This window comes from Staurois parvus, unplaced genomic scaffold, assembly GCF_062004578.1.
Source record: "Staurois parvus isolate SC_StPar_1 unplaced genomic scaffold, SC_StPar_1.0 ptg001434l, whole genome shotgun sequence".
NCBI classification, from domain to species: Eukaryota; Metazoa; Chordata; class Amphibia; order Anura; family Ranidae; genus Staurois; species Staurois parvus.
In genome coordinates, this window is record NW_028319230.1 from 989 (window position 1) to 23,791 (window position 22,803).

General features: G+C 48.9%; 1 protein-coding gene and 1 non-coding gene across 3 annotated transcripts; both read left to right on the forward strand.

The window, feature by feature from the left end:
- The first annotated feature begins 5,804 nt into the window (after positions 1 to 5,804).
- On the forward strand, positions 5,805 to 5,876 carry TRNAD-AUC (transfer RNA aspartic acid (anticodon AUC)). The gene has a single exon. It is a non-coding gene; the product is annotated as a tRNA-Asp (tRNA).
- A 6,916-nt stretch (positions 5,877 to 12,792) lies between these two features.
- Positions 12,793 to 19,925, forward strand: LOC149435993 (anaphase-promoting complex subunit 13). Of its 2 annotated transcripts, none has more exons than XM_089662176.1 (3): positions 12,793 to 12,951; positions 15,161 to 15,266; positions 19,711 to 19,925. In XM_089662176.1, exons 2-3 carry the CDS (start codon positions 15,168 to 15,170, stop codon positions 19,834 to 19,836), a joined length of 225 nt encoding a protein of 74 aa, XP_089518302.1. In that variant the 5' UTR covers positions 12,793 to 12,951; positions 15,161 to 15,167; the 3' UTR covers positions 19,837 to 19,925. The 2 variants fall into 2 exon arrangements, with proteins under 2 accessions (XP_089518302.1, XP_089518303.1); XM_089662177.1 differs by having other exon boundaries at positions 12,867 to 13,023.
- The last annotated feature ends 2,878 nt before the right edge of the window (positions 19,926 to 22,803 follow it).

A 22,803-nucleotide genomic window follows, 5' to 3' on the forward strand; every position in this document is an offset into this window, starting at 1 on the left:
ATGTTGTTTTTGTAAACACTCTCGCTCGCCCTTTCCCTCTCTCTCTCGCCCTTTCCCTCTCTCTCTCTTGCCCTTTCCCTCTCTCTCTCTTGCCCTTTCCCTCTCTCTTGCTCTTTCCCTCTCTCTCTCTCTCGCTCGCCCTTTCCCTCTCTCTCACTGTGATCACATGACCAGATTTGACCTTTCCGCGCAGCAGTGCAGAGGCTCTCAGTTTGAGTTTCTTCTTGTCAGAGTCAAGACGCTTTTTTAAAAGCTCCTGATAAGTTCTCATTCTATTACAAGATATTTAATCTCTATTGATTGGTATTGAGTATCCACTGATACCCTTCAATCAATAGCGATCAGCAAAAGCTGTTTAACAGTTTTTTTTTAAATCTTGTACTAATTTAGTGGCAGTTTGCCATCTATTTAAAAATGACCCAGCAGATCCTCACCGTGTTTCTTACCCTGCTGTTTGCATGGGGAGGAAAAAGATACGTCCCCGACCACTCTTCAGAGATCCCGATACACCTGAATCAGGAGATCAATACAACAGAGCAGCATATGGAAGAATTCATCAAAGGAACGGAAAATGACCCCCCAGAGATACGCCTGCTGGTGAAGGAGGAGAGCAAGTCATCAGAGCAGCAAGTGGAGGAAAAGGTCAGAGAAATGGAAGATGACCCCCCAGAGAGCCACAAGCCAGTGAAGGAGAAGAGCATTAAGTCAATGGAAGAGCAAGTTGAGGAATCGGTCAGAGAAGCTGCAAACGAGCCTCCAGAACCCTCCAGCTGGTTTTCATTACTGACCACCACTGCATACTGGTTTCAGATCATACTCCTGATAAGTGCCATCATTCTGAAATACATCCTGCACAGAAACGACCTGGCCCTGAGACTAGGACAATATTTGATTTTCCAGAAGCTGATTGAACTCATTCAGGAAGGACTGGGCAACTTCAATTTCCAATGGTCCAGCCATGGGGCGGCCTTAGAGAATGGAGACCCATCCCTGTTTATAAATATTGATGCAGAATATTTCAGGTCAAACGCCTTTCACTGGGTTATCTTAATGCTGCTGTTGCTACTCATAATACTGCTCGTAATGCTGCTGGTGCTGACAGTGTACGTATTGCCGATGATGCTGAATGAGCTGTCGTTTAGCCGATTCTCCCCCGCTAGGCGACTTCGTGCTATTTGGTGTCTTTTCAAACCACGAAAGACAGATAATATCACCCTTCCCAGACCCAGCATCACATCTCCAAGGGGTCCCATACATGTTTATGTACAGGATACGCCACCCGAGCCAACAATCCTGCCATCAGGAGCTAGGAATGCTCACAAACAGACTTCATCACGCAAGCCGAAAAGGAGCCGCCACGTTGCTTGCCATTGTCCCAGTGATAACATCATTCCAACTTCAAGTGCTTCACCCCAGATGAAGAAGCTCAGGAAAAACCGCATGCTCAGACGACTCAGTGCATTTTGGCGTCTTTTCAAACCAAAAAAGACTGATGACGTCACACCGAGTGATAACTTCACCCCGCCGAGTGATAACATCACCAGACCCAGCATCACATCTCCAAGGGGTCCCATACATGTTTATGTACAGGATACGCCACCCAAGCCAACAATCCTGCCATCAGGAGCTAGGAATGCTCACAAACAGACTCCACCACGCAAGTCAAAAAGGAGCCGCCATGTTGCCTGCCAGTGTCCGAGAGATAACATCATTCCTACATCAAGTGCTTCACCCCGGATGAATAAGATCAGGAAAAACCGCATGCTCAGGCGACTCAGTGCATTTTGGCGTCTTTTCAAACCAAAAAAGATTGATGACATCACACCGAGTGATAACTTCACCCCGCCGAGTGATGACATCACCAGACCCAGCATTAAACCTCCAAGGGGTCCCATACACCTTACCGAGGAGTGATAACATCGCCTTACCGAGGAGTGATAACATCACCTTACCGAGGAGTGATAACATCACCTTACCGAGGAGTGATAACATCACCTTACCGAGGAGTGATAACATCACCTTACCGAGGAGTGATAACATCACGTTAGTGAGGAGTGATAACATCACCTTAGTGAGGAGTGATAACATCACCTTAGTGAGGAGTGATAACATCACCTTAGTGAGGAGTGATAACATCACCTTACCGAGGAGTGAAAACATCACCTTACCGAGGAGTGATAACATCACCTTACCGAGGAGTGATAACATCACCTTACCGAGGAGTGATAACATCACCTTACCGAGGAGTGATAACATCACCTTAGTGAGGAGTGATAACATCACCTTACCGAGGAGTGATAACATCACCTTAGTGAGGAGTGATAACATCACCTTACCGAGGAGTGATAACATCACCTTACCGAGGAGTGATAACATCACCTTACCGAGGAGTGATAACATCACCTTACCGAGGAGTGATAACATCACCTTACCGAGGAGTGATAACATCACCTTAGTGAGGAGTGATAACATCACCTTACCGAGGAGTGATAACATCACCTTAGTGAGGAGTGATAACATCACCTTACCGAGGAGTGATAACATCACCTTAGTGAGGAGTGATAACATCACCTTAGTGAGGAGTGATAACATCACCTTAGTGAGGAGTGATAACATCACCTTAGTGAGGAGTGATAACATCACCTTACCGAGGAGTGATAACATCACCTTACCGAGGAGTGATAACATCACCTTACCGAGGAGTGATAACATCACCTTACCGAGGAGTGATAACATCATTCCATCACCAAGAGCTCAGGAAAAACAACTCAGGCAAGTTAAGAATTTTTGGTGTTGTTCAAGGACCAGCTCACTCAATGAATAGACATCTGCCTTTTGACGGAGAACATCTCTTTGGTGCCTCTATAGCAGGGGTCCTCAAACTTTTTAAACAGGGGGCCAGTTCACTGTCCCTCAGACCGTTGGAGGGCCGGACTATAGTTTAAAAAAAAAAAAAAAACTATGAACAAATGCGGCCACAGTACAGGAGATGACCAGAGACTGCGGACATACAACGGCGGCGGGAATACTGGGCCGGCCGCTCCATAAGACGCACAGAAATTTCCCCCCAAGTGTATCTTATGGAGCAAAATATACGGCAAATGCAGGACACCTTGTTGGGTCAGATCTGTGTACAATGTAAAGAGAGAGAGGGGGGGGGGAGAGATAAGGAGGGGAGAGAGAGAAAGAGGAGGGGGGGAGAGGAGGGGGGAGAGAGTGAAAGAGAGGGGGGGGAGAGGAGGGGGGAGAGAGAGAGAGAGGGGGGAAAGAAAGAGAGAAGAGGGGGGGGAGAGAGTGAGGAGGAGGGGGAGAGAGGGGGGAAAGAGAGAGGCAGGAGATCGATCATCTTTTGCACTTATATAGGGTCCGTGGCCATGATACCCGACAAGCAGCGATGGAGTCTCCTCTCTTGCTCCCCCTCTTCATGGTCAGCTCTAGGCTCCGCCCTCCAACCGTGACGGTTGCATGCACTGATCAGAATAGATGGCCGGCTGGCTGCAGAGACGCCGGGTGAGTGGTGCGGGTTCATAAGCCGAGCCCACCCTCCCCTGTTCTAGAATTGCTGATCCCGCCCTCCTGCCTCCCGCCCGAGTCCTGCCGAGCTCTCCCGACCTGCCAAACCCTAGTCCCTTGCCTCGCAGCAGATACGCCCCTGCCCGGCGGGCCGGATAAATGTCCTCGGTGGGCTGCATGTGGCCCGCGTGCCGTAGTTTGAGGACCCCTGCTCTATAGTTTGTGTGAAAAAAAAAAAAGTGTACAATGCAATGTGGGGGGACTGTCCCAGCCGTGCGACCCCCCTGCAGCATGGGGCCGGGTCACAGTTGCAATGCCTATAGGTACGCCCCTGACACATGCCTTGTCTTTGGTGTGGCTGGATCACACCAATGCATTGTGGTAGTGTGCAGGCACCAAAATGATGTACAGCAGGCTGTACTTTTTCTAGCGTACCGCAGTCACCACATGCTGATAGTCAGAGTATACTGATCAGCCCAGCAGCTGATTGGCTGCATGCGCCGATCGAGAAAAAACTTCTAACAAGCCCATTCATGAGATAGATTAACTTTTCATGAGCAAGGACAGCCATAGATGGATTGAAATTCAGCTGGATTCTGAACCAGACGAACTTCAATTCATTTATAGCCAACTTTAGGTCCAATCAAGACAAGGCAAGTGCGGGCGGTGTGCGCTGAAATAAAGTACGGCTGGCCGTGCTCTTTGTCCAGCGCAGCGCAGTCACCTCCCGCTGGCCAATAAAACTTCTTGAAATGTCACTATGTGACACAGAGGCGTAGCTAGGGGGGTACATATGTACACAAGGTACAGGGGCGCATAAATGAGGCTTACAACCAGGGGCGTATTTGCCGCGAGGCAAACAAGGCGTTTGCCTAGGGCCGCACTTTTTGGGGGGGGGGGGGCGGCGTGGTGCTGCCGCCCCTCCCAACGGACGGGCAGCGGGCTGCTGTGTCTTACCTGGCTCCGTGTCCCAGTCCCAAGACGATCCAGTCCAGGAGGCGCTGCTGGAGGAGGCGTAGATAGGTCCGCAGGTCCGGTGTCTTCTTTTCCCTGGACGCGATGTGTGGGCGGGATGACATGCCGCCCCTATAATCTGGCCACACCCTCGGGATCACTGGACAGCCTATGGCAGCTTGTACCTCCCTCTGCAAGCTCTGCCCTCCTCACTGGTGATTGGGCGCCAGAACTGTAGCTCAGGAAAGGCACACAGGCGGCCAATCACCTGCAAGGAGGCGGAGCTTGGAGAGGAGGAGCCGAGCGGCGGCGCGAAGATCGAGTGAGGGAGCGGCCGGAGCAAGTGAAGAAGACAGCTGACCGGTAAGTGTGCCGTGCAGATGGTGCTGCTGCAATCAGGTATGCTGGCTGTGGATGGGAGAGGGAAGGCAAGGTAAGTGTCAATGGTGTCAGTGGGAGGAATAGTGCCCCATCATTGGTGTCACTGATGTGATTAAACGGGGAGGGGGGCTGGGGAACCAATTTTAAAGTTCGTCCCCGGGCGCAAAATATCCTAGCTACGCCTCTGATGTGACATTTCGATAAAGTTTGTTTACAAAAAGCCAACAGTGCGATTCAATAGCACTGCATTGGGCAGCTATTCCAGCGCAGTCGCACAGCAACTCCATTACAAAACAGATGCCTTGTATCCAGTGTGGCCGATTGACACCACAGCATTGCGGTGATGTACGCAGAAATAAAGTACGGCTGGCCATGCTTCTTCGCAGCACAGCGCAGTCACCTTCCACTGGCCAATAACACCTTATGAAATGTTACTGTGTGACATTTCAATAAAGTTTGTTTAAAAAAAAGAAAAAAGTGAACAAGGCAATATGGTGGGACTGCATTGGGCGGCTATTCTGGCACAGTCCTACCGCAAGACCAGGCAAAATGCTTTGTCTCCAGTGTGGCTGCTAGACACCACGGCATCCGGGTGTGGCGGGCCGTACTTGGCATGGGTGGCGGTATGAGAGCCCAGAGGAGGTTCTCCACTAGAAAAGAGGCTCCAATGTGAAAAACCGCGGTATATCAGTAAAAGACCTTACTTTATTAGATACAAAAAATAAAAATTGGGGGGGGGGGGGGGGCTGCACAGAAGGTTTTATACCCTCATGCATAGAATGCATGAAAGATGAAAGTAAAAAAAAAAATCTTTGGCTTTAGAACCACTTTAGTGTTTAGCACTTCTGAATTGCAGCACTGGAGTCCTTGATTCAAATCCTGACCAGGACACTACCTGCATGGAGTCTGCATGTTCTCCCTGTGCTTGCGTGGTTTTCCCCCCAAACACATACCTTGCGTTGGTGGTGCAGTGGTGAGCATAGCTGCCTATCCAGCAGCTGACCCGGGTTCGATTCCTGGCCAACGCAATTTTCAAGATGGCTGCCTCGCCTGCGAAGTGCTTTTAGTCCCCAGGGAGAGAAGTGCTATACAAATAAAATGTTGAGGATATATTAGCGAAGGAATAAAATTGAAACCAAAACTAATGAAGCAAATGTGTTGTATGATTGTATGTTCTTAAACACTTCTGAATAATTTATTTCTTGCGCAAGGATATTATTTTGTATTCTCATTTTCAGCCAGTAGGTGGAGCACTCGGATCCTTTTCAGGTATTTTTTTCGGCTATCCTTAGCAATGTGGATGAAAAAAAAGCCTGCTGCTTACTGTATACATCGCTCAATAGCACTCTCTGACACTAGCAGGGGTGGACTGACAACTCATGGGGCCCCCGGGCAATAGGGGATCATGGGGCCCCTGTGTCCTTGCCCAAACTCAAAAAAAGCCTATGAAAGGTACCAGGGGCATCTCATGGGGCCCCCTACTGACCCCGGGCCCTCGGGCAGTGCCCGAGTTTCCAAATGGTCAGTCCGCCCCTGGACACTAGTCATTGATGTCATCCTTACACTAATGGCCCCTTCCTGTTCCAACAAGACATTTTGGACAATTTCATGCTCCCAACTTTGTGGGAGGAGTTTGGGGATGGCCCCTCCCTGTTCCAACATGACTGCCCCCCAGTGCACAAAGCAAGGTCCATAAAGACATGGAGGAGCCAGTTTGGGGTGGAGGAACTTGACTGTCCTGCACAGAGTCCTGACCTCAACCCCATAGAACACCTTTGGGATGAATTAGAGCGGAGACTGTGAGCCAGGCCTCCTCCCCCGACATCAGTGCCTGACCTGACAAATGTGCTTCTGGAAGAATGGTCCAACCTTCCCATAGACACCCTCCTAAACCTTGTGGACGGCCTTCCCAGAAGAGGTGAAGCTGTTATAGCTGCAAAGGGCGGGGCCAACTCAATATTGAACCCTACGGACTAAGACTGGGGGGCCATTACAGGTCATGTGTGTGGGAAGGGCGGGGCCAACTCAATATTGAACCCTATGGACCAAGACTGGGGGGCCATTAAAGGCCATTAAAATGTATTCACTACTAAAATACTGTATGACTTAAAGTGTTACTAAACCCCGGACCCCGCATTCACTATATCCGCTCTCCCAGACCCCGCATTCACTATATCCACTCTCCCCGGACCCTGCATTCACTATATCCGCTCTCCCCGGACCCTGCATTCACTATATCCGCTCTCCCCGGACCCCGCATTCACTATATCCGGTCTCCCCGGACCCTGCATTCACTATATCCGGTCTCCCCGGACCCCGCATTCACTATATCCGCTCTCCCCGGACCCCGCATTCACTATATCCGCTCTCCCCGGACCCCGCATTCACTATATCCCCTCTCCCCGGACCCGGCATTCACTATATCCGCTCTCCCCGGACCCCGCATTCACTATATCCGGTCTCCCCGGACCCTGCATTCACTATATCCGGTCTCCCCGGACCCCGCATTCACTATATCCGCTCTCCCCGGACCCCGCATTCACTATATCCGCTCTCCCCGGACCCCCCATTCACTATATCCGCTCTCCCCGGACCCCCCATTCACTATATCCGCTCTCCCCGGATCCTTCATTCACTATATCTGCACTCCCCGGACCCCGCATTCACTATATCCGCTCTCCCCGGACCCCACATTCACTATATCTGGTCTCCCCGGACCCCGCATTCACTATATCCCCTCTCCCCGGACCCTGCATTCACTATATCCCCTCTCCCCGGACCCTGCATTCACTATATCCACTCTCCCCGGACCCCGCATTCACTATAGCTGGTCTCCCCGGACCCCGCATTCACTATATCCCCTCTCCCCGGACCCTGCATTCACTATATCTGGTCTCCCCGGACCCCGCATTCACTATATCCGCTCTCCCCGGACCCTGCGTTCACTATATCCGGTCTCCCCGGACCCTGCATTCACTATATCTGCTCTCCCCGGACCCCGCATTCACTATATCCGGTCTCCCCGGACCCCGCATTCACTATATCCGCGCTCCCCGGACCCTGCGTTCACTATATCCGGTCTCCCCGGACCCTGCATTCACTATATCTGCTCTCCCCGGACCCAGCATTCACTATATCCGGTCTCCCCGGACCCCGCATTCACTATATCCGCTCTCCCCGGACCCCCCATTCACTATATCCGCTCTCCCCGGACCCCCCATTCACTATATCCGCTCTCCCCGGATCCTTCATTCACTATATCTGCACTCCCCGGACCCCGCATTCACTATATCCGCTCTCCCCGGACCCCACATTCACTATATCTGGTCTCCCCGGACCCCGCATTCACTATATCCCCTCTCCCCGGACCCCGCATTCACTATATCCGCTCTCCCCGGACCCTGCGTTCACTATATCCGGTCTCCCCGGACCCCGCATTCACTATATCTGCTCTCCCCGGACCCTGCATTCACTATATCCGCTCTCCCCGGACCCCGCATTCACTATATCTGGTCTCCCTGGACCCCGCATTCACTATATCCGCTCTCCCTGGACCCCGCATTCACTATATCCGCATTCCCCGGACCCCGCATTCACTATATCCGCTCTCCCTGTACCCTGCATTCACTATATCCGCTCTCCCCGGACCCCGCATTCACTATATCCGCTCTCCCCGGACCCTGCATTCACTGTATCCACTCTCCCCGGACCCCGCATTCACTACATCCGCTCTCCCCGGACCCCGCATTCACTATATCTGGTCTCCCCGGACCCCACATTCACTATATCCCCTCTCCCCGGACCCCGCATTCACTATATCCGCTCTCCCCGGACCCCGCATTCACTATATCTGCTCTCCCCGGACCCCGCATTCACTGTATCCACTCTCCCCGGACCCCGCATTCACTACATCCGCTCTCCCCGGACCCCGCATTCACTATATCTGGTCTCCCCGGACCCCGCATTCACTATATCCGCTCTCCCCGGACCCCGCATTCACTATATCCGCTCTCCCACAGTACACAATACATGGAAATGCAATTATTTTAGTAAATATAAACTGCTAAATCCCTTTTCTCATCAGCAGTATATAGCAGTCTTGTGACTTCTATCAGTGTCCGGCAGAGCACTGGTTAATGCTGGTAGGAGGAGTTTTCTTTCTACTCTACGAGGATGCAGAACCCCTGACCTGTGCCTGGATTGTCCCTCTGCTGATCACATGCACTCTCCCATCACTAGTTTTTGCCATACCTTGATTTTGTCTCGAAGTGTCTCGAAATCGTTGCACGATCACCGGAAATATTTTAATGATAACGGCAGATTTAAATGTGTGTTGAAATGACCATTTGGAAGCTTGTGCAATGGTGACAACACAAGAGCACAAGTTGGAGAGTGTTGTCACCCTACAACAGGAAGTGGCCTTCATGGCAGGATCACCAAGTAATATTTTAACTCCTCGCCCTCCAGTGTATTCCCCCACCCCTTCCTGACCAGGCCATTTTTTGCGTTACGGCGCTGCGGTACTTTAACTGACAATTGCGCGGTCATGCAACGCTGCACCCAAATGAAACTTATGTCCTTTTCTCCCACAAATAGACCTTTCTTTCGATGGTATTTGATCGTCTGTGCGGTTTGTATTTTTTGTGTTATAAAAAAAAAACACACTTTTGAGGGAAAAAAACAATATTTTGGACTTTTTGCTATTAAATATGTCCAGTAAAAATATTTGAAAAATAAAATTTTGTCAAATTTATACCAAAATATATTCTGCTCCGTGTCTTTGCTGAAAAAAAAATCCCAATACGTGTAAATTAATTTGTTTACGTGAAAGTTATAGCGTTTACAAATGGCGGTATAGATACTGGGATTTTTTTTTTTTACTAGTAATGCCGGCGATCAGCGACCTATAGCGGGCCTGCAGCGGGCATTCTGACACCGAGTGGGAACTGACTTGGTGTCACTGACATCCCCAGTGACACCAATACAGTGATCAGTGCTAAGAAAAAAAAAAAAGCACTGACACTACTGATGGCACTGGGCAGGAAGGGGTTAACATGTGGGGCAATCAAAGGGTTAACTGTGTGCAGGAAGTGTTTTACTATGTGGGCTGTGTGCTTCACTGTAATCACACTGCTCTGGATGGCTGTGCAGTGTGCCCGAGCTGACAGGGAGGAGGACTGTTAGTAAACAAAACAGTCCTCCTCCCCATTGGAAATCGGAAATCACAAGGCGCCGGCGAGCAATCACCGCCCGGGACCTGGTGATCGACACAAATGGCGGCGCAGGTAGGGTGCATGCGCCCCCTACCCAGAAATGCAAAATCACGCATATATACACCCGTGATTTTGCGCACCCGTGCCACCCTGTAGCAGTATTTCTGCTATAGGGCGGACAGGAAGCGGTTAATAATAACTGCAGATTTAAATGTGTATTGAAATGCCCATTGGAAGCTTGTGCAACAGGGTGACAACAAAAAAAGCACATTTTGGAGAGTGTTGTCACCCTATGACAGGAAGTGACCTTCATGGCAGGATCACCAGGGACCCTTTAACCATTAGCAGCCCATCCATTGTATGCAACTGTGACCAATCACAGCAGGTCACATGACAGTTGTATACAATGGATGGCTTCATTCATGCCATCCATTGTATACTAGTGCCTACCTGTGAATGGTCACAGCAGGTCACATGCACATGTCATGTAATTAGCTGTGGCCAAATCACAGCTAAGCACAAAAAAAAAAAACAAAAACTGAATGAATCGATGTCATTCAGGTAAATGCTTGCTTATAGCAAACCATAGCAATAGCAAAGTAATTCTTTGCTATAAGCAAATTGTGTCAAAAAAAAAAATACTGATCACTTCCCCAAAGTAGTACAATGTTACTATGGTAACATTGTACTACTTTGGTCATAGTGAAATATGAAAAAAAATCTTAAAAAAAAATAAAAAAAATTTAATAAAAAATTAAAAATAAAAAACAAATATATATATATATTTTTTTTCATACTGTCCCCACTCAGTGTCCCTGATCACCGCCATGCCAGTTACATGATGACGCTGTACTGCACTGGTGACAGTATGTAAAAAAAAATAGTGAACATTTTAATTTTTTTATTTTCCGTAAAATTATGACAAAAAAATAATACAACTTCAAAAAACTCGCCATGCCTCTTATGAAGTACGTCGGACTGTCTACTCTGCAAAAAGGGGTCATTTGGGGGATATCTGTCCCGTCCTGACATTTGGGGGATATATCTGTCCCGTCCTGACATTTGGGGGGATATCTGTCCCGTCCTGACATTTGGGGGGATATCTGTCCCGTCCTGACATTTGGGGGATATCTGTCCCGTCCTGACATTTGGGGGGATATCTGTCCCGTCCTGACATTTGGGGGGATATCTGTCCCGTCCTGACATTTGGGGGATATCTGTACTGTTCTGACATTTGGGGGATATCTGTACAGTCCTGACATTTGGGGGATATCTGTACTGTCCTGACATTTGGGGGATATCTGTACTGTTCTGACATTTGGGGGATATCTGTACTGTTCTGACATTTGGGGGATATCTGTACCGTCCTGACATTTGGGGGATATCTGTACTGTCCTGACATTTGGGGGATATCTGTACTGTCCTGACATTCTTGGACCTCAAGAAATTAGATTGGCTGTCAGTACTTCAGGATTGATCAATATTCAGATCTATACCATAGTTTGTGAACTCTATAACTTTCCTACAAACTAAATAATACATCCTAATTTGGGTTACTTTCACCAAAGACATGTAGCAGAATACATCTCGGCCTAAATTTATGAAGAACAATTATTTATTTGTAAACTTTTTATAACAGAAACAAAGAAAAACTTTTTTTTTTCAAAATTGTTGGTCTTTTTTTGTTAATTTAGCAAAAAATAAAAACCCCAGCGCTGATTAAATACCACAAAAAGAAAGCTGTAGTTGTGTGAAGAAAATGATAAAATTTTAGTTTGGGTACAGTGTTGTATGACCGCGCAATTGTCATTCAAAGTGTGAGAGCGCTGAAACCTGAAAACTGGCCGGGGCAGGAAGGTGTAAAATTGCCCGGTATTGAAATGGTTAATAACTGCGTATTTAAATGCGTTCTGAAATGACCAATGGAAGCTTGTGTGACTGACAACACAAGTGCAAATTTTAAAGAGTGTTGTCACCAGAGACGGACTGACCATTTGGAAACTTGGGCACTGCCCGAGGGCCTGGGGTCAGTAGGGGGCCCCATGAGATGCCCCTGGTACCTTTTTCATAGGCTTTTTGAGTTTGGGCAAGGACACAGGGGCCCCATGATCCCCTATTGCCCGGGGGCCCCATGAGTTGTCAGTCCGCCCCTGGTTGTCACCCTACAACAGGATGTGACCTTCATGGCAGGATTACCAGGGCTTATGGTAGTGAAAACTTCAGATTTAAAGTACTGAAAATGACTGTAATGGGTTCTAGTTGATATGAGGTTTAATTGGTTGTGATTACATAACCAGGGACACCAAGCTGCGCATCCTGGCTGAGAAACTACAATTCCCATCGTACCTCTGTCTCCTGTAGTCCTGTCTGCCGCCATCAGTCTCCCAATGCTTCATGGGATTTGTAGTTCCACAGCTCGCCTACCCGTTTTACAGTGCAGTGTAATGACCTCCTCGGAGTAATGCCCCGGCCCATATCTCCCCTCACAAGAGCGGTTAGTAAATAACCCTCCTCCCGCCCACCGTTACATGACTATCCCCCTTCTTCGATTCCCCCGCCCCCCTTACAATTGCGTCCCCCCGGCAACAACATTTCCCCCAAGAGGTCAGTCACATGACCCCCTTTCGCCCAGAACCTCCTCCACGCGTCGCCAGGCAACAAGACTTCCCCTGCAGGCATTCCCGATTCGTCCCGCCCTTTACCTGCGTCACTCTGCAAACAGGCCGTCTCCACCCCTCGCCCTCGTCGCCCCGCCTCCCTCACGCGTCGCCAGGCAACAAAACGTTTCCCTGCAGGGCTCGTTCTGACCCGCCTACGCTAAAACGCGTCACCTGGCAACACGACGGTCCTCTGGAGCCCGGTCACGTGACGTCTGAGTGTCGGTGGAGGGGTGAGTAGGGTCACGTGGTCGCGGTAATGATGGCGGCTTGTTCTTCATAGCCGCACACAGAAAAGGGGAGAGGTATGGAGATGTTGTGCACCTGTGGGAATGGCAATGCCTTGTCTGGTGTGTCAGAGGAGGGGGGCTTTATATGGGGGGGGGGCAGTGTCACCCCCAGGTGGGGGAGCAGAAGGGCTGCCCATATCAGCAGACCTTCTGAGGTGAAAGAGTTTTTTGGGGTATAAATAGAGAAAAAGCACTCAAAAGAGAAAAAAAAATCGGCTTTGGCTACTCTACGCCCCATGTCTCTGGGGCTGCCCCTGTATGCTACTCCACCCCCAGCTGAATGACACACAGGGTCACTTTACCCACGTCCTGTGAGCCCAAGGTGTCATGGCTCCGCCCCCTATCCTGGACAGCTAATAGGAGATGCAGTCATGGCTCCACCCCCTACCCTGGGCTCCTAGGAGGAGATGCAGTCATGGCTCTGCCCCCTAATAGGAGGTGCAGTCATGGCTCCACCCCCTACCCTGGGCTCCTAAGAGGAGATGCAGTCATGGCTCTGCCCCCTAATAGGAGGTGCAGTCATGGCTCCACCCCCTACCCTGGGCTCCTAAGAGGAGATGCAGTCATGGCTCTGCCCCCTACCTTGGCCTCCTAGGAGGAGAGGCAGTCATGGCTCCACCCCCTACCCTGGGCTCCTAGGAGGAGATGCAGTCATGGCTCCGCCCCCTACCCTGGGCTCCTAGGAGGAGACGCAGTCATGGCTCCACACCCTACCCTGGGCTCCTAGGAGGAGATGCAGTCATGGCTCCACCCCTAATAGAAGGTGCAGTCATGGCTCCATCCCCTCCCTGGGCTCCTAGGAGGAGATGCAGTCATGGCTCCGCCCCCTACCCTGGGCTCCTAGGAGGAGATGCAGTCATGGCTCCGCCCCCTACCCTGGGCTCCTAGGAGGAGGTGCAGTCATGGCTCCGCCCCCTACCTTGGGCTCCTAGGAGGAGATGCAGTCATGGCTTCGCCCCCTACCCTGGGCTCCTAGGAGGAGATGCAGTCATGGCTCCGCCCCCTACCTTGGGCTCCTAGGAGGAGATGCAGTCATGGCTCCGCCCCCTACCCAGGGCTCCTAGGAGGAGATGCAGTCATGGCTCCGCCCCCTACCCTGGGCTCCTAGGAGATGCACTCATGGCTGCGCCCCCTACCCTGGGCTCCTAGGAGGAGACACACTCATGGCTCCGCTCCTACCCAGGGCTCCTAGGAGATGCCGTCATGGCTTCGCCTCCTAATAGGAGGTGCAGTCATGGCACTGCCCCCTACCTTGGGCTCCTAGGAGGAGACGCAGTCATGGCTCCACCCGCTACCCTGAGCTCCTAGGAGGAGACGCAGTCATGGCTCCACCCCCTACCCTGAGCTCCTAGGAGGAGACGCAGTCATGGCTCCGCCGCTACCCAGGGCTCCTAGGAGATATCATGGCTCCGCCCCCTAATAGGAGGTGCAGTCATGGCACTACCCCCTACCTTGGGCTCCTAGGAGTGTTTAGTACTGCTCCACCCCTCACAGTACGGGATGAGTTGGGGCAGGTAGGGGGACTGGATAGTTTTTCCTCTTCCTGAAATGGGGCTTTAATCTTGGTAATATAGCGACATGGTCAGGGAGAGACACTTGCGCAGCCAACAAATGAATGCTTGTGCAATTATCACATTTCTGCTTTAGAATTTTTTTTTTGGTCACAATAAATATGTAAAATGTTTGTGGTGGGGTGGAGGGGGACTTAGGCCGCGTTCACACCTGAGCGATGCTGCCGCCTCGCGCTTTTGCACTTTTTTTTTGCACATTTTAATAGCAGCACCCCTCATTCGGATGGGTCTTCCACCTCTCCTTCTAAAGAACCAGATTTTGGCACTGAGCAAAACGTGTATCGCGGTTGTTTTTTTTTTTTTGCATGTTTTTCATAGTGGTGCACCGAAATGAAAATTCTGGTCCGGCCGTTAATATACATGGGCTGGACAGGAAGTGGTTAAAAAAAAAATGTCTGGAACCAGAAGTGACATCGCTCCGGTCCTCCAAGGACATAGAGATGTGTGGCGGCCAGGAGGGAACAGAGCCCTATCACTGTAAATGATGAAAATGATTGCAAGCGAACAGACGTTTTGTAATGTGACTCCTGTGACGGAATTCCATGTTCTCTAAAATGCTAACCCTAAATTTCAATCTGTAGATCTTCGATGGACAGCGAGATTCAAAAGGACGGTCGGATTTTAGATTTGGTTGATGACGCCTGGAAAGAAGATAAATTACCGTATGAAGATGTGACTGTTCCACTGGTAATAATGTACTTCCACCTTCATGGTCATACAACACTGTACCCATATGAAATGTTTATCATGTGTTTGAGACAGAGCTTCTTTTGGTGGTATTTAATCACCTCGGGGTTTTTATTTTTTGCTAAACAAACCAAAAACTGAAAATTTTGGAAAAAAAAAACTGTATTTTCTTAGTTTCTGTTTATAAAATTTTGTAAATAAGTGATTTTTCTCCTTCACTGATGTGCGCTAATGAGGCTGCAGTGATGGGCACTGATGAGGAGGCACTGGTAGGTGGCACTGTTGGGCATTGACAGGTATCACTGATGGGCACTGAAAGGCAGCACTGATATAGGGCACTGATAGGCAGCACTGACTGGCACTGATAGATGGCACTGAAAGGCAGCTCAGATGTGGCCAGGGGCGGACTAACAACTCATGGGGCCCCTGTGTCCTTGCTCAAACTCAAAAAAGCCTATGAAAAAGGTACCAGGAGCATCTCATGGGGCCCCCTACTGACCCCGGGCCCTCGGGCAGTGCCGAGTTTCCAAATGGTCAGTCCGCCCCTGTATGTGGCATTAATGTGCACTGGTAGGCACTGATGCACCCCTGTATGTGACATTGATGTGCACTGATATGCACTGATGCGCCCCTGTATGTGGTATTGATGTGCACTGGTAGGCAGTGATGCACCCCTGTATGTGACATTGATGTGCACTGGTAGGCACTGATGCACCCCTGTATGTGGCATTGATGTGCACTGGTAGGCACTGATGCACCCCTGTATGTGACATTGATGTGCACTGGTAGGCACTTATGCACCCCTGTATGTGACATTGATATGCACTGATGCGCCCCTGTATGTGGTATTGATGTGCACTGGTAGGCAGTGATGCGCCCCTGTATGTGACATTGATGTGCACTGGTAGGCACTGATGCACCCCTGTATGTGACATTGATGTGCACTGGTAGGCACTGATGCACCCCTGTATGTGACATTGATGTGCACTGGTAGGCACTGAAGCACCCCTGTATGTGACATTGATGTGCACTGATAGGCACTGATGCGCCCCTGTATGTGACATTGATGTGCACTGATAGGCACTGATGCGCCCCTGTATGTGGTATTGATGTGCACTGGTAGGCACTGATGCGCCGCTGTATGTGGCATTGATGTGCACTGGTAGGCACTGATGCGCCCCTGTATGTGACATTGATGTGCACTGATAGGCACTGATGCGCCCCTGTATGTGACATTGATGTGCACTGGTAGGCACTGATGCGCCCCTGTATGTGACATTGATGTGCACTGGTAGGCACTGATGCGCCCCTGTAAGTGGTATTGATGTGCACTGGTAGGCAGTGATGCGCCCCTGTATGTGGCATTAATGTGCACTGGTAGGCACTGATGCACCCCTGTATGTGGCATTGATGTGCACTGGTAGGCACTGATGCGCCCCTGTATGTGGCATTGATGTGCACTGGTAGGCACTGATGCGCCCCTGTATGTGGCATTGATGTGCACTGATAGGCACTGATGCACCCCTGTATGTGACATTGATGTGCACTGGTAGGCACTGATGCGCCCCTGTATGTGGTATTGATGTGCACTGGTAGGCAGTGATGCGCCCCTGTATATGGCATTAATGTGCACTGGTAGGCACTGATGCACCCCTGTATGTGACATTGATGTGCACTGGTAGGCACTGATGCGCCCCTGTATGTGGCATTGATGTGCACTGGTAGGCACTGATGCGCCCCTGTATGTGGCATTGATGTGCACTGGTAGGCACTGATGTGCCCCTGTATGTGGCCTTGATGTGCACTGGTAGGCACTGATGTGCACCTGTATGTGGCCTTGATGTGCACTGGTAGGCACTGATTTGTGGCACTGATGGACACTGACAGGTGGCATTGATGGGCACTGCTGGGGCTACACTGATCATCAGGGCACACTGATCATCAGTGCCCTGATGATCGGTGTAGATTTCCCCTCTGAGGAATGCCGATTACCGGCTCACCTCTCCTCTGTCAGCGTGACAACGCGTGAGGAGAGAAATGCTGATAAGCAGCATTTCCCTGTTTACATGCGATCAGCTGTGATTGGACACCGCTGATCACATGACCGAACCGCCATCTTTGGCTCTTTCCGTTGAACGGTGATCCTCTGTGTCCGAGGGGTTAGAGTGCGAGGACGTCATGTGATGTCCTCCCAGAACGAGAGAACCGCCTTGCGCCCGTCACTTCCTTATATGGCGGGCGGGAGGCGGTTAAAAACTATATATTTTTAAAAATATCTATTATTAAATATATTCTTCAGGTTTTTGTTTTAACAGATAAAAAGTCATTTTTACATATATTTGTAAATGCATTCCAAAAATGTAGATTTGTATTTTTAAAGATATACAGGATATTGGAAATGTATTTTTAAAAATAGTTTTCATATATTTTGTAATAACGCATTTCAACATGCAGTATATATATTTATTGAAATATATTTTGAAATATATTGAATACGGCCAAAATTGTAGCATTTCAAATATATTTTTCTTCCATGTGGGTGGGAGGGCGTCTGTAAAGGTCCTGCCACGACCAGACGCACCCAGTGCTTCAGACACAAGTGATCACAAATCACGGTAAAGGGCCTATCACAGCGGCCCCTTACGATGTGATCCACTGTGTCCAATCAGATCAGACTGTAAACAGACTTGCCGGTTAGTGGCAGTCCTTTCCACACGTGATGTCACAGTGTGAGGGGAGCCGGTAACCGGCAATTCACACAGGGAACATTTACACTGATTATCAGTGCTGCCCACCAATGCCTCCTTAGCGGTGTCCATCAGTGCTCCCTCATTAGCGCACATCAGTAAAGGAGAAAAATTACTTATTTGCTAAATTTTCCCACTCTGCCAATCCCTCCACTGGCCTCCATTCAGTGTCCGCCACCCCCCTCTGCCAATCCCTCCACTGGCCTCCATTCAGTGTCCTCCACCCCTCTCTGCCAATCCCTCCAATGGCCTCCATTCAGTGTCCTCCACCCCCCTCTGCCAATCCCTCCACTGGCCTCCATTCAGTGTCCGCCACCCCCCTCTGCCAATCCCTCCACTGGCCTCCATTCAGTGTCCGCCACCCCCCTCTGCCAATCCCTCCACTGGCCTCCATTCAGTGTCCGCCACCCCCCTCTGCCAATCCCTCCACTGGCCTCCATTCAGTGTCCGCCACCCCCCTCTGCCAATCCCTCCACTGGCCTCCACTCAGTGTCCGCCACCCCCCTCTGCCAATCCCTCCACTGGCCTCCATTCAGTGTCCTCCACCCCCCTCTGCCAATCCCTCCACTGGCCTCCATTCAGTGTCCGCCACCCCCCTCTGCCAATCCCTCCACTGGCCTCCACTCAGTGTCCTCCACCCCTCTCTGCCAATCCCTCCACTGGCCTCCATTCAGTGTCCTCCACCCCCCTCTGCCAATCCCTCCACTGGCTTCCGATTGCCCAACGGATCAAATTCAAAATCCTAACACTGACGTACAAAGCCGTCCACCATACTGCCCCGAACTACATCACTGACCTAATATCCAAGTACCGCCCAACACGCACACTCCGCTCCTCACAAGACCTCCTTCTCTCTAGTTCCCTGGTCTCCTCCTCCCATGCCCGCCTCCAGGACTTCTCCAGGGCATCACCCATCCTCTGGAACTCCCTGCCCCAACCCATCAGATTATCACCTACTCTCCTCTCCTTTAGGCACACCCTGAAAACCCATCTCTTCAGGGAAGCCTACCCCACCCCCTGCTAACTTGCCGACCTCCTCCACTCTTCCTACCACTCCATCCCCCACAGCTATCTCCTCCTGTGCCACCATCCCCTCCCTCCTAGATTGTAAGCTCCAAGGAGCAGGGCCCTCGATCCCCCTGTGTATCGCATTGTATTGTTATTGTACTGTTTCATGTATTGTCTCCCATTGTAATGTACAGCGCTGAGCAAACCATTGGCGCTTTATAAATACTGTATAATAATAATAATAATAACAAAAACTAAGGAAAATGTATTTTTTTTCAATATGTTTGGCCTTTTTCGTTTAAGCAAAAAATAAAATGATTAAACACCACCAAAAGAAAGCTCTATCTTTCTCAGAATAAAAAAATAAATACATACAAATTTTGTTTGGGTACAGTGTTGCATGACCGTGCAACTGTCATTCAAAGTGCGACAGTGCTGAAAGCTGAAAATTGGCCTGGGCAGGAAGGGGGGGGGGGGGGGGAATGCCCAGTATTGAAGTGGTTAAAGTTTGGCTTAAAAAAAAATTAAAAATTAAAAAGTCATATATGAATTTTAGGAGGAGCCCTTATTATACAGAGAAGAAGGAAAAGTCTTTTAATAATTATGCAGGATAAACCCACTATTTTGACCAATGTTTGCTCAGAATAGAAATGAGTTGTGTTTTTTTTTTTTTCTCTTTTTCTGCACAGAATGAACTTCCAGAGCCTGAACATGATAACGGCGGGGCAGTGGAATCGGTTAAAGAGCAGGAAATGAAATGGGCAGATCTGGCTCTGCAGTACCTGCATGAAAACATCCCCTTGTCAGGGAACTAAATGCATGTGGACTGCCGGATCCTAAATGTTTGGAACGAGGTTACGTTTTGGTTGGTTTGTTTTTTCACTAAATAAATTCAGGAAAGCAATGTTTGCCCAGTGAATTGTTTTCTTTTAATACTTTTTGTATGTTAAAACTTTGCTCAGAAAAATTAGAGAGATAATTGTTTTTGAAACCTGACTTGACCTTCATCAAAAATGACACAACCAATTCAATACCGGGCAATTTTACCCCCTTCCTGCCCAGGTCAGTTTTCAGCGCTCTCACACTTTGAATGACAATTGCGCGGTCATACAACATTGTACCCAAACTTAAATTTTATCATTTTCTTCACACAACTAGAGCTTTCTTTTGGTGGAATTTAATCACCGCTGGGGTTTTTATTTTTTGCTAAATTAACGAAAAAAGACCCAAAATTTTGAAAAAAAACACATTGTTTTTGTTTCTGTTATTGAAGTTTGCAAATAAATAATTGTTCTTCATAAATTTAGGCCGAGATGTATTCTGCTACATGTCTTTGGTGAAAATATCCCAAATTAGGATGTATTATTTAGTTTGTAGGAAAGTTATAGAGTTCACAAACTATGGTATAGATCTGAATATTGATCAATCCTGAAGTACTGACAGCCAATCTAATTTCTTGAGGTCCAAGAATGTCAGGACGGTACAGATATCCCCCAAATGTCAGGACAGTACAGATATCCCCCAAATGTGAGGACAGTACAGATATCCCCCAAATGTCAGGACAGTACAGATATCCCCCAAATGTCAGGACAGTACAGATATCCCCCAAATGTCAGGACAGTACAGATATCCCCCAAATGTCAGGACAGTACAGATATCCCCCAAATGTCAGAACAGTACAGATATCCCCAAATGTCAGGACAGGACAGATATCCCCCAAATGTCAGAACGGTACAGATATCCCCCAAATGTCAGAACAGGACAGATATCCCCCAAATGTCAGAACAGGACAGATATCCCCCAAATGTCAGAACAGGACAGATATCCCCCATATGTCAGAACAGGACAGATATCCCCCAAATGTCAGGACGGTACAGATATCCCCCAAATGTCAGAACAGGACAGATATCCCCCAAATGTCAGGACGGTACAGATATCCCCCAAATGTCAGGACGGTACAGATATCCCCCAAATGTCAGGACGGTACAGATATCCCCCAAATGTCAGGACGGTACAGATATCCCCCAAATGTCAGGACGGTACAGATATCCCCCAAATGTCAGGACAGTACAGATATCCCCCAAATGTCAGGACGGTACAGATATCCCCCAAATGTCAGGACGGTACAGATATCCCCCAAATGTCAGGACGGTACAGATATCCCCCAAATGTCAGGACAGTACAGATATCCCCCAAATGTCAGGATGGGACAGATATCCCCCAAATGTCAGGACGGGACAGATATCCCCCAAATGTCAGGACAGTACAGATATCCCCCAAATGTCAGGACAGTACAGATATCCCCCAAATGTCAGGACAGTACAGATATCCCCAAATGACCCCTTTTTGCAGAGTAGAGAGTCCGACGTACTTCATAAGAGGCATGGCGAGTTTTTTGAAGTTGTATTTTTTTTGTCATAGCTTTTTGGAAAATTGAAAAAATTCAAAAAAATTATTTTCACTATTTTTTTTTTTACATACTGTCACCAGTGCATTACAGCATCATCACTGACTGGTGACAGTATGAAAAAAAAATTTAATTTTTTTTTATTTTTAATTTTTTATTATTTTTTCTTTTTTTAAGATTTTTTTTCATATTTCACTTTGACCAAAGTAGTACAATGTTACCATAGTAACATTGTACTACTTTGGGAAGTGATCAGTATTTTGTTGTTTTTTTTTTTTACACACTTTGCTTATAGCAAAGAATTACTTTGCTATAAGCAAGCATTTACGTGAATGACATCGATTCATTCAGGGTTTTTTTTTTTTTTTTTTGTGCTTAGCTGTGATTTGGCCACGGCTCACATGACCAGCTGGGCTATGATTGGCCCTGCTTGTGCATGTGATCGCTGTGACCATTCACAGCTAGAAACACTTGTATACAATGAATGGCATGAAAGGAAGCCATCCATTGTATACAACTGTCATGTGACCTGCTGTGATTGGTACCGGCACATGGTACCGGCAACGGGGCCGATACTCAGATCTGTCATCGGCCGTGTCCGAGGTACGCAGCCGGTGACAGATCGCGCCGCTGCGCGGCTCTGCAGGTGCGCAAACCAGAACGCAGGTGCGTCCACCCAGAACGCTGAAGGATTTTGCCAGCCACCAAACGGCCATTGGCTGGGCAGCTAATGGTTAAGAGAAGAGGTTTACCTGCCATTCCCTGCCTACCTCTGTATGTGTTTTGCCATGTACCATTTGCTATGGTCAAGCTGACTTTGTGGGAATATAATTTGGTTCCCTGGGTAGCTGGGTAGCTGTGGGATCCACCATTGTACCCCTAGAAGTGTTTTTTTTTTTCTGATATGAGTTCTGTTCAGGGTTTCCCCCTGTTATTCCTCTCTTGATCTGCTTCAATAGTCCTTCTAGACCTGCAGGTTTCTGTTTTGACGAATCACTTGGAATCAGGCCATATTATAATATAATAATATGGACGCCATAATATCTCTGTTTCCAAATGGTCAGTCCGCCCCTGGGCACTAGTGAGGTTGGCTTCCTGGGGGATATCTGTGCAGCCGTCATTGTCTCTAGTGCCTTCAGGGGAACAAGGCAGTGGACACATAAAAAGTAGGTAAAGTAATTTTTTTTTTTCTAAATGAGTGTGACATGATTTCTTGTCAATAAAATGGGGAAAGGTCAATTTTAATAATCTCTGGTGATCCAGCAATGAAGGTCCTTGTTCAAGCACCTCCTGCTATAGGGTGACAGCAGGGGCAGACCGACAACTCATGGGGCCCCCGGGCAATAGGGGATCATGGGGCCCCTGTGTCCTTGCC